General features: G+C 32.3%; 2 protein-coding genes and 1 long non-coding RNA gene across 3 annotated transcripts; 1 reads left to right on the top strand and 2 right to left on the bottom strand.

Moving 5' to 3' along the window:
- Positions 1-3,198: 3,198 nt before the first annotated feature.
- Positions 3,199-6,017, bottom strand: LOC109611462. The gene is made up of 3 exons (XR_002193857.2): positions 5,859-6,017; positions 4,780-5,263; positions 3,199-4,694 (listed from the first exon to the last, which is right to left on the bottom strand). It is a non-coding gene; the product is annotated as an uncharacterized LOC109611462 (long non-coding RNA).
- An 87-nt stretch (positions 6,018-6,104) lies between these two features.
- LOC105286428 (alanine/arginine aminopeptidase-like) lies at positions 6,105-12,032 on the bottom strand. The gene is given in 8 exon segments (XM_011351379.3): positions 6,105-6,110; positions 6,153-6,433; positions 7,149-7,208; positions 8,981-9,006; positions 9,267-9,373; positions 9,937-10,119; positions 10,752-11,148; positions 11,803-12,032. Coding segments are annotated over 8 exon segments (1,290 nt in total).
- A 4,206-nt stretch (positions 12,033-16,238) lies between these two features.
- On the top strand, positions 16,239-19,744 carry LOC105280796 (ubiquinone biosynthesis O-methyltransferase, mitochondrial). Its single transcript, XM_011341605.3, has 4 exons — positions 16,239-16,335; positions 16,695-17,180; positions 19,029-19,209; positions 19,328-19,744. Exons 2-4 carry the CDS (start codon positions 16,719-16,721, stop codon positions 19,453-19,455), a joined length of 771 nt encoding a protein of 256 aa, XP_011339907.2. The 5' UTR covers positions 16,239-16,335; positions 16,695-16,718; the 3' UTR covers positions 19,456-19,744.

Below are 19,744 nucleotides of genomic sequence, written 5' to 3'. Positions count from 1 at the left end.
CAGAGCCTACTGTGTCCTCAGTTGGTCTCCAATGTGAACCAAATCATACGAACATATTCCACAGTCAAATTGACGACAACATTAGAGCAGATCTGACAATAGAACGGTGAAAATGTTACATATTGACGGAAGTGTGCTAACAGAATTGCAACAAAGTATGTTAACAAAGTATGTTTTCCATTTGCGATCTTCCGGCAAACATAATTTGTTGCCACATTTGCAATTGCAGAAAATGTTATAGGGGAACATATAGAGGCATCTGTTACGAATAAATACATTTCTTCCCTAGTTTCACGTCGTATTATAAGTAGATGTTGCATTTGCATTGTTCTATTGACACAAAGTAATGTTCTGACATCCTTAACAATAATATCAATCGTTATGAAATGTTGTGTTTAATGCAAACTCGTCCTTGCAAGGAAATATTTGTCAAGCTCCAATCGGAAGTTTGTTGCGATCAGTACACACCCATCTTGCACTAAGTATGTTTATACGGAAACGTTAATTTGATTTAATTTGGAATAATAACCGCTGTTCTAACTACTGGTGTTACATGTCGTATAAATTAGTGCTGATGATTTCCCTCGAAGGCTTCGACATTCGAATATTCGAAGCTTCGAAGTTTTTCGAAGTTCGAAGTTAATTTTGAAGATTCGAATTTTCGAAACCTCGTGTTATGAATCAGCGACGCACGACTTTATAATCGAAGCGCGCGTGAATGGGGACGCGCGCGGAGTAAATCGCGCGCTCTTGTTTCTTGCGCCGCGGCTGTGTCAGCTGTCCTCGGGTCAGCTGATTGCGCTCGAACAATAAAGACAAACGTCAATGTTAAATCGATGAAAAAAAATAGACGTTGTAGTAACCTGATCGTCTTTAAAAAAACAGAAGTAATTTCGCCGCGATCGCCGTCAAAAGCGTACGGATCCGTTCTTCGTGACTCAAAATGGTATGATCCAAATCGCGAATCCTACGTTAATTTATCGTCGTTAAACTCTGCCGTGAAATGTGTATTAGTTAAAAGTGTATCGTTGTTGTTAAATATGTTTGAAAAGTGAATCTGAGTCATTCTTTCGGTGTGTTGGTCGCGTGTGCTATTCCGGCGATAAACTATCCGACACCTCGAAAAATATATTCATGCGAATAGGGGAATTCATTCGAGGAATGCTGAAAATAAAGACTAATTAATAAAAACTAATTAATATGTGTTCAAAAAATATGTTAATGCGAATCAGTAACATCAAAGACGATTGTGGCTTCAACTTCACTATAGATGATCCAATCGAAGGATTTTCTAACACAAGTAGTGGTTCTTCCACTGATTGAAATTAACTTCGAAATTCGAAAAACTTCGAAGATTCGAAGTTATCAAAAGTAACAGTCCTAGTATAAATAGTGCTTTACGCCGATGTTATTGATGACAATTGTAATAACGCTACGATAACGGTATAAATCTTGGATGTAAGCGAACATCATCTTTAAAGAGTTATAACTACGGTTGTTACTAAACCGGATTAATGTAGCCGTGTAAATGTACTCATTGTATATGTTACGTCCAGGAGACTCCACGGTTCCTTGCTTTCAAAGGAAATAATACATAGGCCTAGAGGGAAAAATTTATAATCTAACGAACCATTTCCCACGCTGCGACAAGTGCAATTGCGCGGGTGCAGGGGCTATATGGTCTCAGCAAAAGATGTCTCAAAGTGATGAACGAAAACTCTTCCACAAAAAAAAAATAAATAAGAGACTTGGCGCCTGTGCTCAGCCAAAGCACTCAGTAGACAAAATATATCTGGGGTACGCAGAGAAGAAAAAAAATATAAACAAATAACGGAGATCGCTCTAGATCTGGGAATTGGGGCGGCACTTGAAAGGTGTCACCGGTTGACGGCAATAAAAGTCACTCACCGATCTTTAATACCAAGAATCCGGACACACATGGGGACTCGCGAACTAGAAACTCAACATAAAAAAAAATCAGAGTAACGAAACGGACGTTTGGATCGTCATATCTAGGGGGGGGGGGGGTGTCAAAAGGTGGATCATCACAAGTGCCGGACATCAACTCCCGAAAACAGTTACCATAAAGCTGTCCTTCGATATCGTGATAATTAAACAACAACGACGCTGGTTCATGAAAAAACAATTCCCAGAATCAGAATAACCTCTCCCTAAGCCTTTCTAGCCCTATATAAAGGGAACGATCCGCCCCGGAGTTCTCTTCTTCTGGATCCGGCATTCAACATTACGTACGAAAGTCTTGTTTCCGTCCACGGAACACCGTAGTAAATTAAAAAAACGTAGAGTCAGTGCTAGACACCGATCCGAAGAACCTCCGGACGGGTTGGCTCCTTGAACAGAGGCAACGACTCCAAGACCAACATTTGAAGATTCCTCAGCCTCGAAGAAAGTAAGCGAAACCTGCACACTGCTTTTACCTCTCTCTTTCTCTCTCTCTCTCTCTCTCTCTCTCTCTCTCCCCTTTCTTTTGCATCTTCACCGACTCATATCTTCATTTCTACAATAGTGTCGAACAAAGATTCTATTCCGTTTTCCCCTTTTCAAGTGGCTTATATAAAACGCAGAAGCAGAAGCACGACTCCCCCGTCAGAATCATTTTTATAATTATATTCGCATAATGCAAAAATTTATTGTTGATTACACAATTATTATTCATTCATAAATATAATGTGGTAAATTAAAAAGAAACAAAAACGAGTAATTTTCATTGTGATTGACCTCTATCCATCTTTCCCTTTCGCAACGAATCGTACGGGTCCTATCCCTGGTAAAAGAGATTCAATTCCCTTACCTAAAAGGGACCGACGAGCGGACCGTTTCGACTGTTTGGGTAAAATTGACCTCAGGTCGTTGACCCTAAAACAGCGGAGCGTATCGGTCAGCTCGACTCGAGTTTTTGCGGCTGAGTGCCTACAAAGCTCGAGAAACGTCTGGTTGCGCCCTTCCTCGAGCTCACGGAGCTCTAGACGTAACAATAAAATAAAGTATCAATTTTATTATTGATGTACCAGTTTAAGAATGGGAAAATTAATATACTAATTTTATTTAAAAAATATATTTAAAATGATTTATTTTCTATTATTACATTCATAATAATTAAATTTTTCAAAATGTTACGGAGTGTGAAATATTAGTTGCGGTATGTTATACATATTATGAAAACATAAATGCATAATATAAGAATATTATTTTATTCTATACTATATGCAAAAATGAAATAAATGAAATCGATATACAAGTGCGTTAAACCCTAACGTTTTCGTAAACGATTAAATGGAATATGATCAAGTGTGGCTAAAATATTGCTTTTGTATTTTATAAATAAGTTGTGTAAATAGTTAGATTCTTTTGGCTAAATTTTATAGAATGTCCTCAGTTATACAGTATCACAAATAGAGATAATATTTGAATAATGTATATTTAATGTATTGGGTACGATCTTAATAATTAATTGAAAAGAAATAAACCATGTTTGACAGTTGAGAGTAGTAGTCTACAACAAATGGAATATGTTACCAACAAGACGTTTAACAAAAAGGTCATCATTTCTTTTTTACCAAAAATTTATTAGCTTCAAATTTTTAGTAAAGATTTTTATAAAGTACAGCACGTAAATTTCAAATATTTATTCTTGTTGTATTATGTCCTAACTGTGATTAAAGCCCTAAATAAACCTTCCTGATTTGCAGAAAAATGTTAAATATGTTTTATGAACAGGATACATGGCTACAACATATTTTCTTCTCAAACTGAAGGTTAAGAACATATGTTCCAGGTTTAAGCACTGAACTATTCTGTCTAAACAATTTAATATGTGCTTGATACAGGATTGGTGCAAGATGGATGGTCATAAGTTCTTTATTTTCGAAAACCGGTTATTCAATACAAAAAGTCTTGAAAAATAGGCTCAAATTTAATATTTTAATGTTTTTTCTTTAAAAAAATATTCTCAGAACAAAATATATATACATGAAATCTTTAAAAAATTGTTTTCTAAAATGACCTTGGTTATCTCTTTTATATGTCTAAGACCACAGAGAACAAAACAAAAGTAATTGGGCTCTAAAATGTACGTAAAAGTAAACAATTGAGAGAAGAATAATATTAGACTAAAAGTATAACAACACACAAGAGCAATAGTAAGAAGAATATAAATAATAATGCAACGGAAACAAATGTTCAAGTATGAAAAATAAATAGAAATAAATAGATAATAAATAGAAGAATATGACTAATAAAGCATTGCAAAATAGTAATAAAACAAGTATAACTAAACATCTCTAGATTGTACATATATATACATATATATAATACACGAGGTGTATGTATATGTATACATCTAATACAGCTTCATGTATGTATAATAATAATAATATGTACAATAGTTATTACTTTGCAATTAGTTATTACTCACACTATCATACATGTGAAATTTGAGCGCGTATGCGCGAACGGAATATTGCTTCTAATGAAGCCATACAAGTGCACACTTGTCTCCGTCTTTATTTTTTGCCGACCGAATGCGAATCCTAGGTTTGTTTACTTCATCGATTCTATTTTAATTTGTTTTTCCAAAAGTAAATATTGAACGAGCGTTTCTCTATAGCATACGATATCTTTGACATATCCCCGGTCCTTGTTCTATTTGAAATGCTTTCCACACATGTCTTTAACTAAAACAGATTTTAACATTAAACAACAAAGTTACACAAGTGCACATGTATACAAGAAAACAAACATTAAAATTATCAAAATTACCTTGTTGATTTCATCATCGGAATGCGAATGATTAATAATGATACTGAATAGCTTAGTCTTTTCGGAAATTATATACCTGTAAAACCAAAATAGATTCATAATTAATAACTACTACAGTACGAAATGTATTGCATAAGTAATAATTTAATGCATCTGAATGATAAATCTATAAAAATCATTTCATTACTTGTATATCTCATAATTTGTTGTTATATTGCCTATATGATGCTTTGCATGCCTTGCAACAATCTGATAAGGAACGTAGACACCATTTAGCATATTATTTAGCATATCGTTTAGCGATACTTTATATAAGTAGTGCACGACTGAATCAGAATATGTTTCAGAGCACGAAAGATATTCAAAAATGCTATTAAAAGATACATTCATGCTTGACAAACATTTCACCATAGTGTTCAAAGTCTCTACCTTCGCTCCCATAGAACCTTTGCAATATACCCAGTCTTTCCAATCTGGCGAAACTCTATTAAATAATATAAAGAAAAAAATACTGAATCCGCATGTACATTTAATTTATATCTTAAATAATAAAATTGACAAGGAAAAGGACAGATTCTGCGAAGTTAATAAGATTACTACAAGATTACTTGACGAACAGAAGACGTTTCACATATAAAATTTCAAAGTATGTTACACCGTAGTATTGACACGATGTTGGTTAAAACTTAACAAATTTTTGTAACAAAATCTGATAAAAGCAAATTGAACAAATCTGTGCAATGGTTGAAGTAGATTGGATGTGCAAGTCAATCAGAATTTTTCAACTTATGAAAACATTATTGCTTTTGTCCTGTTTCTACTAGTATTATGTGCATATTGCATTTATAAATGCAGTTTGCAACAAATGAATGTAACAGAACTACAGTTAATAAGCAAAGTGTTGTTAATAAACAATCTGCTGCAATTTTTATATCCATATTTTAATATGCTCTAATAATTTTCTGAAAAGTTGCAGACAGTTTTGCATACTTGAGCAAAATAATTTTTCGACTTTTATATGAGATTCCGAAGAGAGATAACAACATAAAATGCGATTACTTGTGCTTGGTAGAAGTTACCTGCTGCCATTTTTCAGATGCTCCTGCAATTTTTCAGTGGCATTACCCTGACATTCCAAAACACCGAAAGTACATCCCCACCTTGCAGCCTCTTGTTGAGATCCGTCTCATTGGAATCCTCCACGTAGCCTATTTGAGAAAGCAGCGCTCCCAAAATGTATTGCACGTGGATCTAGAAAAAAATGTTTATTTTAATATCACACTTATACTATTATTTATAACGTGCTTCATTTGTAACGACAATAACTATTCCTATGCAGATTTTTTGTAGCAAAATATTTTATGACTATTTACCTTCAGAGGTTCAATTTCTTGAAATGGTAAGAATTGTGATATATATCTGAGAGCTTGAAACATGGGATACTATGCTATGTAATCTGTTTCTTGGTGTAAGTACTGGGTGATTTCCATGAACATCTCATTATTAAGCCGCTTTGCCACCCAAAAATGATACGCATCGTCGATGAGTTGAGCACGATTAAGAACATGTATGTTTATATGTGTATATTCTTTAGAGTTCAGGTACTTCGCAATTAGTTTCCAATTCATGTGATCGTACATTACGCGATAGTATCCTGTTGTATACAAACATACTATATTAATTCATTGTTTTTCAATTAAGGTTCGTCTCCATAAGACGCAGAACGCGAGTCGCAGGTCGCAAATGTATCAAATGAAAATAGTCGATAGTTGTCAGATACGTCTTGATTGCGACCCAATCTTGCGACCTGCGACTCGCGTTCTGCGTCTTATGTAGACGAACCTTTAAATAACGGTTGCAACATCTCTTTTTGTAATGCACAAGGAATTAAAATTTTGTAAGCTTTTATTAGAGAAGGTTTGAAGATGTAAAAAAGTGTAAGAATTACGAAATCCATAACTTCTGAGAATATATTGTTTTTAAAATGTGAAAAACTTGAAAAATTTTGTATTTGCATAATGCATTTTCCATAAAGTTTAATGTGTTTCTTAATATATTATAGTGACCACAAGCTATATCAGAAAGAAAATTTATTTTGGATACGATAGGACTTGTACACAATGATAATACGGTTTCAAATGTTGTCGTCTTTCTGTATTGAGACTTCTTTAATAACGACAATTGTATGGCAAACTAAATTGAACTTTTATATTTACAAACATATTACTTAAAAATATTTTGGTTTAAATAACAATATTTCGGTACTGGAAATATGTAAAACTAAAATTTACATACGCGTGCGCGTAACACACACATATATATATATATTTATGACAAGCAGATTTATAAATTAACTATTTTCTTCTCACCAGTTTGCTGTAAGTTGACTATTATCCAATCAGATTCATTAATATGAACAGTAATATTTTCTTGTAACCATGGAATCAGTCATCGATGAGGTTCAGTAACATAAAAATTTATGTGCTCTTTTGTGGTAACAGTAATAGGTATGCATCTCTTGGGCAAGATACGATCTCTATTTAAGTAATAAGGATATTGCCTTATTAATACTGTACTATTATCAGTACGTATCACTTCCACTATAGGATAACTCCTTTGCGTTATCCACCGCTCCATTAAATCTTTTATCGAGATATAAGTATGCTCAGATATATTTAAACGAACGGGTATCAAAAAATTACGTGTAAATAATAAAAAATTATCGGCTGACAGTGACCTAAATTGACAAAATTTATAAAATATATTATGTTTTATACCAACAAGATGCAGCATTAACAAACTATAAAAACTATAAAAAAGTAATCTACATTTATGTTTAACACGTTTGCTGATTATAAAAGCACCATTAAAATGTTTGTCTTGTATAAAATTCTATAGTTGATAGTGTTTTACAAAATTGTTGAGTAACGAAGTAAAATGTTAGAAATATAGAAAATACATACTGGTACTTTCGAGTCTTATTTCGTGTATATAGCTAATTATTATCATACATTGCCTTACTTACGATATATTTAAATACATTGTAAATAACTGCTTGAATCCCCGAGGGCTAATTGCATGTTGTAACATACGCAACATCGCAGGTGCTAGAATAAAGATTGCATATATTTAAATATATATATATATATATATATATATATATATATACACAATATCTTTAACTACTGTATAATCATTTAAGGAATTTTAAAAACACAGTAGTCTTGTGAATGAAGTACTCACGCTAGAGAAAAGTAAGCTTTGCGATAGGTCGTAGCGAGACCATTTACACGAAGAGTTTTAGTTCTGGAAAACTATTATCTCTAAAACTTTTAGGGGGTTAGAGACTAGCTCTTTTGATATTAAAAAAGTGTCTTACTTTTTCCTATATGGGCTGTGAGAGATGGTATTTTATTAGAGCAAGTCCAAAATAAATGAATGTCATAATTTAGAAAGTTGGGAACGTTTGTGTCTAGCGAAGCACAAAGATTTAGCTTCTTAATGCCAAGAACGTTCTTTATATCAAGAACGTTCACTATATATATACTAATTGTAAGTGAAGATAGCAACCAAAAACTTTTTAGTAAAACCGAACTACAGTGATGCAATTTTGATATCATTGTGACTAGGTCGTCTTCACTGGGTTACAAGGTATAAAGGGCATCTTACAAATTTCTAAGGAAAAGCGCGAAATGCATACACACTATGGATTATTTGATTTTCTTTTCCGACAGAAAAAGTGAAATCAGACATTTGCGCTAATGAAAGCTATTTAAAATTTGGCAAAATACTTGGCGCTACTAATCTGATCTGTGACTCGTATAATAATATAAAAATAGAATTACCTAAGTGCTTTAATCCTCTAAATCTTAGAGGAAAGCAAGAGCAAGAAAAGGGAGGAGAAACAAATCAGTAAAAGTATCGTTAACGTGTAATTAATTGTTATTATTGTAGAATCGATGGATACGTCGATATCAGCGCGAAAAGTGTTTTGAAGTACTTTTTCAATAAGCGCAAATTTTTTATATCGACTTTATCAAAAATGTAATTCAAAGTATCTGCAACGCATATTTTTTATTATCGTTTCTCTATACGGAATCTAATTTTGTAATCATACAATATACCCAAGGAAGTTTACATAGACGCATACTTTTTAAAGAACCTGTATTTATAATAACATTTTAAATAAATTTATCTTTACGACCACTCAGAGTTAATGTGCAGCAACTATAGATACAGAGCCGCTTGATTAAAAATTATTATCTTTTAATATGAAAACATGTTTCTTCTATTGTAAGAATAAAAACTGTAAGTACAATGTGCATGTAATTATAATCAGGTTTGATATTTCATACCTTTTTCACTTATTTATATTAAAAAATCTACTAGTCACTCTTCTACTATAGTTTTAATCTTACTAAGAGATTTAAACTTACCTTTAATGTAAAACAAATAAGAGAAAAGTGGCTGTATTTCAGATGGAGTACTAATAGTAGATGTAAGGAGGCTCTAGGCAGAAATCTGTGTCTAAATGCAAAGCTTCATGTTGAATCTGAACCGCAAACAAGTCTCGCACTCGCCATCCCGGGTAAACCTAAAGATGAAAATTTCTACGTTATTAATATGAATTTGGTGCATCGAAAACAATACCACTATTAAGTATAAAAAACAATTTTTATTTTTTTTATATTTCAGTTTTTTTATTTCATAAAATGTAGTGTAAAGTTCCGACATTACTTTGAACATAAGTAAAATAAAAAGTGTACAACTATGTCATAAGAAATAAAACTGCTAAAACAACTTTAAACTTTTAACGTGTGTAAAATCGTGTATTTGCGTAAAATTAACAAATTTATAAAAAATTGAAAAAATCAATTTGAGCTAAAAATTTTGACAGATTTCTTCATAGCTTGACGTGAGGAACAATTGTAAAAAACTTTGAAAAAAATCGGCGTCTGATATATTCCCCGAGGTTTACTTGTTAGACTTAAAATTTCATGATTAATTAAAAATTCAGATAATCTACTCTTCAGATAATCTTTACTCTAATGGAAATAGAAAATATATGACAAGTAATAAATTTGTTTGTACTGTCATACCAATCTCATTGTGTTTCAATCTTATACGTCGGTTTCTATTATAAAATTAAGCAATTACCTTATTGAGAATTTCTGTGTAGGAGAGAATAATAAATGCTTCGTTTAACCATTGGTGAAACCACCAGAATGGTGGGATTACAGAGTCTAACCAGTGATGCATCATTCCATGTGTTATAGCACGTGCTAATTCCATTTTGTGCGCAACAGTATCTATTTCTACGTCGATATAAAAAGTTCTTCTCTGCAAAGTAAAGTCAGACAAATGAAGTGCGTAAAATATCTGTGCCGCAATAATGTATTGTAATTTAATGATTCAGTAAATTTATTTATCACATAATGTACCAATAATTTCTCAATTAAGAAGCAAATGTATGACACAGTGGATTTTTCTTACTAGACTTCGTTCTTCAATTGCAAAGAAAACGGAAAAACGAAGAAATCTTTAAAAATTGGAAAAACAAACTTCCCTTTTAAAACAAAAAATATTTTCTAAAATAAATAATCTGTTCTAATTACTCCGCATAACACTGTGCTATATGTTGACACATGTATGAAGAGATATATTAGACTATATCAATAGGTTTTTCGTTCTTGTATTATAATATAAACTTATTATATCTTATTATATGTATAATATATGCAATAAAATCTATTAAAAATGTAACATTTGAAACATTTGAAAAAGTTGAAAGCTCTAGATAGAAATGGCTTTTGTATAGTGAATGTAACTTAGATACTAAGAAACTCTTAGTAAAAAGTAATAATTATTTAAAAATTGTATTACTTATAAATTATAAGGCTCGGTTTTCCGATAACATCATGTTCGATACCCGGAATTACAATTTGTTTTAATTGAAATTTATTGACATCTACTGTGAAATCGAAAAAATCGCGTTTTTGAATCGAAATGTGCGCCATGGTATCAGTTGCAAATTGTATAGGTGCATATTGGTGAACATCAAATCTGCTCCATTGGTTGATAATATCAAAGTTTTTAGAATTTCCCAATGCATCAGTAATAGCAATTGCCACATCACGAGTAGATATCATGGAAGTGATGTTAAAGGTTGTCCACAGGTAGTTTTCTTTAGTTCCATCTCTTCTAACGCTTGTTGCCGGTACATTTGATAAGACCTTGTAGTTTTTATGATGCTTAACGTTAATCTCAAAGGTTACTTTTAGAGCCGGTTCGTCCCAACAAGGAAACACTCGACGGGCTTCAATTGACTGGAATGCTGTTGCCATCAGCATTCTACGAATTCTAGGTTTTCTATTTTATCATAAAATTCTCATGTTAGAAACGTAACCGCAGAGCATCAGTTGCATTTGATGAGTTATATTTATTACCTATTTATTATAAAAATTTTTCTTTGGTATATTGTTATAATGTTTTTCATGCTCTTACGAAGTATGCACTTTAGTTTGGAGATCATATGACACACACACACACACAATACGATGATTACAATTTATGAGAGTAATTTACAATATGCATATGATTAAAATAACGCGGAAGTTAGTACATGTAGTAATAGCTTACATACGGAAGGTCAATAAAATCTCTACTACTTTTCAATGTCTCATTATGTGTCGAGTAAATATTAATGAAATATTTGCTAATTATTAATTGTCCAAAAGTAGAAGTAATAGTTGTAAAGAGGTTTCTGTATTAATTGCCATATCTATTTTTATAATAACTATATATAATACTTCATTATGTTTAATAGGTTTCAGTTTATTGAATTTACTTATGTTACAATTAACTCTATCAGAATTTACAGAATCAGCAAAATTTCATTGATTGTATATGCAGTAGATTTACTCACGTTTTATTCATTTCTTTGATCCAAAAGTCTGTAAAAAAAAGCCAGGTTTCTCTCTAAGGGACTCTTTGACAGTGTATTTTATAAACAGCTTATAAAACCCAGGTTGCATCTCATTATCAAACTGCAAGTTTAGAATATGCATTGTCAAATTGGATATGTGGTTTACAGGTTTAAATTCGATACCATCCTCGCTAATTAAGCTGGTCTGCTCTTTATATATGTCTAGGTCCAAGGAGTGCAAGCTTATGTTATATGTTGCTTCAGAAATCTTGATGTCGATTTTACATTCACCAAGATCCAACTGGCCTATCTTTTCTAGTAATGACATGCTTATTTTATAATGTTGCGGTATTATGGTTTTTGATAATTGATAACTAGATGCATTAACATTCAGCTTGTCATTAATGATATGTACTGTCACATTGATGCATATTATACCACTTAAGGTCAGTTGAAAAAAAGGGATCCCCATTTTTATCAGAAATATCTGTAAAACGATTTATTCTTAGAAAATATAAAATATAAACAAAATACAGTATACATCTTTCTCATGCGAAAGTTTTTTCTTCTTTTTCCTCTTTCCTTAATTATTGGGTAATTATTACCTTTTGCTGAAATATCATGAAAGGACTTACACTTTAATATACAGTATTAAAGTCATAACCTTAAATAACTACCTGTTGAACAATGTTAGCCGTACTTATTTAGACAAATGTTAAAATGTTTAAAAATGTTAAAAACAATAAAATTGTTAAGCAGTGCATACTGATATGGCAACTTGATACTGCTAAATTGTTTTCTTTTATTCCTTATTTTCTGTCAATGTTATTATTTATTTATTTTCATTTATTTCTCCTATTCTCAAATTGTAAATACTTTTTCATGTTAAAACATCCTATTAAATCGGTAGAAAGTTATTGCTGTCTTCAATTGAATTGATCTATATTGACAAATATCATATTGTATACCAATGAAGGTATTACGCAAATTGACACACGTCCCTGCGTAAGATTTAACTTTAAAAGCAACATGCTACCCAAAGTTTTTCATGTTTTGGAAAACTTTCACCTTTAATAAATCATATAATCGTTAACTTACAAGGGAACTAACACAACTGTCCCTCACCGATTTTGATGGGCTTTGGATATGTTGTAGAGCATCGAAAAATATTAGACCCCTATTTTTTTTAGCTGCGTATCTCAACGTTTAGGGGTTGAAACAACCCCTTGAAGATAATGAATTTTTTCATTTTTAGCGAATATCTTTGAAAATATAAGATATATGAAAAAATGTTTTATACAAAAGTTTTATAGTATTTTATACTCTTTACAACGGTGTATTCACATTTTTCGAAAATGTCAAATTTTTTAATTTACCCCTATCTTCGAGGGGCTGTTTCAACCCCTAAACGTTGAGATACGCAGAAAAAAAATTGGGGTCTAATATTTTTCGATGCTCTACAACATATTCAAAGCCCATCAAAATCGGTGAGGGACAGTTGTGTTAGTTCCCTCGTTAGTAAAGTGATAGTATTTTATCAATTAGCGTATAAATTCATGTAGCTTTGATTCTTTGCTAAGTTTTACAACAGTTCCATTCCATGTTTAGTATAGGATATACTCTATCATTGATAGATTTGTCAAACTGTTTAGACTGTACCATGCTGATCGCTGACATAAAATGTTATTCTACGACTATACACAGTTTATTAATTTCAAAAACCTACAAATTTAATAATAAAAGAATAATAAATGTTAATATCCTTTAATATGGTTGTATCTCTCCTTATGTTTCTTTATTGGTAGTGTTTGAAATGCCATCGACTTTATCATACTGAAGGTTAAAGTAACGATCGTGAACCAAATAATACGTGTCAATATCAAAGTCATCCTGAGGTGTGCTTTCCATAGGAAATATTTAACTTCTTTGTAGTATTTGAATAATAAGAAAAGAAAAGCAATTACCCCAATATCATTAATACTTTTTAACAAAGCTACTTTATATCCTTGTATGTTGTGACTGATATATATCAAGGAAATTCAAGAAAAAGTTTAGTTATATATATATATATATATCTTGTATAAATACGAATAATAATATCTATAATTTTAAAAAGAATGCTTGTTGAAGAATATTATTCAGAGAAATAATAATTATATTGCTTAATAGATATATTTTGTTTTTCAAACTGAGATTACGTTAATTTATATGTACTATCTCCTTATATTTTTACACGATTAAATTACGTGAATTTTTTATATTAAGTTACCTGCATATTGAAGATTTAAGGCTTAGATAACTACTAAGAAACTCTGATAGTTGTTTGTGGTTGGCAAACAATCCTCAAATATTCTAAATACACTACAGCGTTGTAATCGTGACTAAATCTCACCACAACGAAAGGAATACTGACGCTTGAGAACAAACAAGACGGAGTGCTCTAAACATAACATAACATATAGGGGCATCTATTACGAATAAATATATACATTTCGTATTATGTCTTCGTTAGTTTCACGCCGTATTATAAGGAAATGGTGCATTTGCATTGATTGTGATTTCTATTAACACAGTAATATTCTTATATCCTTATCGATAATATCAATCGTTATAAAATGTTGGGTTTAATGCCAACTCATCCCTGCATGGAAATATTTGTCGAGTTTCGCAATCGGAAGTTTGTTGCGATCAGTATACGCCTATCTTACATTAAGTATGGTTATCCAGAAACGTTAATTTGATATTTTGGTTTAATAACAACTGCTGTTCTAATTACTGGTGTTAAATGCTGTATAAATGCTTTACGAAGTTATTGATGACAAGTATAATAACGCTACGCTAACACTATAAATCTTGGGTATAAGCGAACATCACCTTTAAAGAATTATAATTACTTGTTACTATAAACCGCATTAATGTTACTGTGAAAGTGTACTCATTGTATAAAATAAATTGTATCTATTTTTTATATATTAGTTTAAGAATGGGAAAATTTAATATACTAATTTTATTTAAAAAATATATTTAGAATTATTTATTTTCTATTAGTACATTATAATAATTAAATTTTTCGAAGTGTTAGGTGATGACGGCGGACCTGGTGGCGGCGGCGGACTCTGCAACGGTGGCGGATTTTGCGGCGATGGCGGAATATTCTTTTTTATACAAGAAGTATCTAACAATAAGATAAGTTCATCTATTTGCAATAGATTAATTTGTACGCAACAGACATGTCCTTAATTAGCTGGCCATCACTGTATCAATAAAAAAGTTTGGCAAAACATTGAACAAACACCTCATGAATGACACACGCACACTTTCAAAACACTTTATATATGTTTGAATTGTTTAGGAATAAATTCTTAAACTCTTGCCAAACAGTTCAAACACCTTACAAACATTTCAACAACAATAAGAAAACATGTAATAAACGCAACTGTGAACTGCTGTTTAAAACATCCCCTGAACGTTTTCAACATTCCGAAAACATCACACAACACTTTCCGAACTTTTATCAAACGTAGTCGTTAACATCTCATACACAATTCCATGTTTAAATTTACATCTCATAAACATTTCAATACATAGTTTAAAGCTCAAATGAAACATTAGTTAACATTTAAGATTTCTGGGTTGTCGCCGCGGCCATGTTGAAATATGACGTCAGAAGCGAGAAATGACACACTGAAAATTCTTGCGTGCCATTTTCTAATAAAAAGATATGTTGATAAAAAAAACACTACAGATCGCTTCAACACTTCTAAAATACTCTTATAGAAAACTAAACTTTTCTGTTAATGGTCAATCCATAGCCGTAAAATGATTAAAAAAAACCATGATATATTGCCTTATATAACTGTTAAAATCACAATTATACCTAGATTGCTTCTCCGAGTATTATTATAATCTTTAGATTATAAGGATTTAAATACTAAGGCAATTAACATATAATTCGGTTTAGCAGTGCCAAGTATTTTGACAAAATACTTATTTGTATTGAAATAAGTCTCCCGCATTCATAGTCGATATCATCTATGTATATATGCATGTGTCTGTATGTAGTATAGATAATAATAAAGTAATAGATTTTCTGATTTGCATAAATACCCATTTTTATAGTTGGCGCAATTGATATAATTAGTTTTATAGAGTTCATTTTTGAATGTGTTCTTCGGGCGTATACTTGGCGCTTTTTTGTACCTTTATTTACAATAAGTAATTTTGTTATAATATGACTGACGTGCCACTCAAAGTGTTAATGAATCTTATAATACTTTATATTATAAACTCAAATAAAAAATCGCGTTTAAAATATACCGTGTAACCTTATATAATACCTTATGTAATCAGGTTAGACGAAAGAACGAGGAAAAAAGAGGGACACAGAGAATGTGCAAATATCCCTATATATACATATGCTATTCGCCTTATTATTAAACACTTTTGTATGTTTATTTATCTACTGTATAGATAGTGTTTCCCAAGAAATAACAACTAAAATGAAAATTCATGTCATTTGGAACAAGTTGCATTGTATAGTGCATCATATTAAGTTTTTTTGTGCACCTCCTGCTGATATTATATCATGCTGCTACTTATTTTTATCCATAAACGTGGTGGCTACATTAGAGGTAACACCTTCAGAGTTTATCCTATCAATAATTCCAGAGTCATTATTTTGATTATTGTCCGTGTCCAGCGTTGCATTCGCGACCAAGAGCGAATATAAAAGCCCAGAACGCATCCCAATATATTATCAAAAAGTGTTTTTTAAAACAAATCAAAATTATATTTGGTTTCAATTTAATCACATTGTTCAATACAGTAAGCTATTCTGTCCAAATTTTATACAACTGTATTTGCTTCCTCTTTGATCCTAAAAAAAATTAATTAATCATGATTACTTTCAGTCATATTTTTATAAAGTGTTTGTTCAGAAGTCAGCAATACTGATCAAGAAGCTCTGACATTACACATTTGATTGACACAGGAAAGTGTTAAATGCGTTAACATAATGGCCAACGCGATTTCGACAGTGGATCCGAAGGAGATCGATCATTACTCTGCTTGGAAGAATTCATGGTGGGATGAAAACCAAGGAAAACCAAGGTTACTTCACACATTTAATCCCGCCAGAGTAGAATTCGTTAGAAAAGGTTTGGCCAATACTGGTTTCATATCACAGAACCTAGCTTTTCCGTTGAACGGAATCAAAATCGCGGATGTTGGCTGTGGTGGTGGTATATTGACCGAGTCTCTGGCTAGAGCAGGAGCACAGATGGCTGGAATTGATGCAGCTACAGATTTGATTGATATTGCTAAAGAGCATGTGCAACTGGATCCTACTATATCGGATCGAGTTAATTATTTCTGCACAACTATAGAAGAGTTTTCTCAGAATAATAAAGAATCATACGACGCTGTTGTAGCTTCTGAGGTTGTGGAACACGTGACAGATCCTGAGTTGTTTCTAAAGGTACAGCCACTGAGATATAATAATACTGGAGTGGACACTGGCTCGGCTGGTGCGGAAAGAGTGAGGTAGTTGAAATTCAGGTCCTGTACAGTCAATATGAAACGTACCGACTTGCACTGCGAGTGATATGCGCTTGCGTCTCGTACATCGGAGGAAGACACTGTGACCTGAAATATCTTTCTGTCTCTCTGCCATTTTCCACTAACGGCCGTAGTATGGCAGCCAGTGCCTACTCCAGTATTATTATATCTCAGTGGGTACAACTGAGTATAATTATTATTAAACAAATGAAACGGATAAAGTTCCGAAAAGTATTCACCCCTAATTTTTTCGAAACTCAGTATTCCCACGTATTTTGACGCGCTAATTCCGAATATCATAGTGAAAATTGGCGACTATTTGATTTTCATGGTGAAGACCATGAAAAACCCATACAAATTATAGTTTTTTATGCTTATCTCAGTAAATACAGAAAATCATGATAAATGTTTTAGACAAAAGTTTTAGATCTCACAGAGATAAACATTTTAAGTTCTATACATTTTCACCGTAGGAATAATAGTTTTCGAGGAAATCGAGTATAAAGAGAATAATACTAAGGAAAGTCTCTTCCTCACTGTTTTTCTTGAAACTGCACAGAATAGTGTATTGTGGCCCGTAAAACACAAACCGGGGTGTTTTTTTACCGTGAGTCCCCTCGCCTCTCACAAACCGGGGTGCTTTTTTACAAAGCAATGTTTACTCTACATCTAATTTTGACACTTACTTATTAGAATGAACTTTGCTTCGTCTTGCGAAGTACATGCGTGGATACCGTGTGTTCCGCTCCCCCTACGGGAGGGCTCCACTACTGTTAAATCTAACCTAACCCAACCCAACCCCGATTTTTTATATAAGGTCGTCCTTCGTCTTGCAAAGTACATGCGTGGATACCGTGTGTTTCCCTCCTCCTACGGAGGGGCTCCACTACTGTTAAAAATAACCTAACCCAACCCAACCCCGATTTTTTATTTAAGGTCGTCCGTCTTGTTTATCTTTTATTGTAAATAATTACCCTCCTTTCATATAATCTAACTCAATTCATAACTTCTTTCATATGTAACATAATAATAAGAGTATATAACAGTCAAATTCTAGTTTCTGGTATTTGAGGGTGAAAAATGATCTTTCCATATTAGTCGGACAAAATCCTTTTAAGGGCTTTCGTTTTGACCATAAAGGAAGGTTTTTACCAAGTTTCATCGAAATCGGAGGTAAGTCATTTTCGGAACTGCACCCGAAATAACTACCGTTTTCTTTTGTCGATTATTATTATTCTCAGGTATACTATTGCTTATATCTTTGTAACTATTTAAAAGCCGAAGATAGCGTTCGAGCATTGACCTTACCATGACCTCTCGAGGATATCTACAAAAGTATATCACAATCGGAGCGTTGTCCCTTTCCGAAGAAAAGCCTCATATTTTTAGTATAACGCTGTTACTGTCTTTATACTCGATTTCCTCGAAAACTACTATTCGTACAGTGAAAATGTATGAAACCTAACATGTTTATCTCTGTGAGATCTAAAACTTTTGTCTAAAACATTTATCATGATTGTCCGTATTTACTGAGATAAGCATAAAAAACTATAATTTGTATGGGATTTTCATGCTTTTCACCATGAAAATCAAATAGTCACCAATTTTCACTATGATATTTGTAATTAGCGTGTCAAAATATGTAGGAATACTGAGTTTCGAAAAAATCGGGGGTGAGTACTTTTCGGAACTACACCCAATGAACAATCAAACAGATATATTGCACACACACACTGGACATAAAACAGCTTATAAATATTTTTTGCAGGAATGCGTAAAGATTCTGAAACCCGGCGGATCAATTTTCGTGACCACAATAAACAAAACTCTGGCGTCTTGGTTGGGTGCTATTATAATAGCAGAATATATCTGGAAAAGTGTACCTTGTGGCAGTCATCAGTGGAGTAAGTTTATCGCCCCTGATGAAATTGAACGAATTTTAGAAAAATGTAAGTTTCACGTGCAGCAAAATGATTCTACTATTAATTTCAATCTTGTAACAATTATTCACGCAAATACCTGTGTGTGCTGTGACTAAAGTCTGTTTTTAATCTTTGTTTGTCATAGATGACTGCAAAACAAAATTAAGTGAGGGTATAGTATTCAATCCCCTGTCGTATACTTTCTCTCTCTCCTCATATAAAGGGATTAATTATGCAGTTCATGCAGTTAAGAAAAAGAAGATTGACGCATAACTAAATCGATTGACAATTATGGCTACTCTTGTTTGTGTCAGGGACTTTAGTGTGTATGTGCGTCTACTAAGGATCACATTATTATATAGAAAAAGTACATATTAAACTCGCGCTTTATAACTCGGGGTGGTATCCATATATTTATAACAATAAATAAGGTGGAATAAAAAAAGGTGGAAGTATGTATACGACTGTTATATGGTATGAAAACAATGCGTTTTATTATAACAAACTTAGTTTATCCAGAAAAATGGTACCTTGTAATACAGTATTAATGCTGAGGAAAGGA

The sequence above is a fragment of the Ooceraea biroi genome, chromosome 12 (assembly GCF_003672135.1).
Source record: "Ooceraea biroi isolate clonal line C1 chromosome 12, Obir_v5.4, whole genome shotgun sequence".
NCBI lineage: Eukaryota > Metazoa > Arthropoda > Insecta > Hymenoptera > Formicidae > Ooceraea > Ooceraea biroi.
This window is presented reverse-complemented; position numbering and strand designations above follow the sequence as displayed.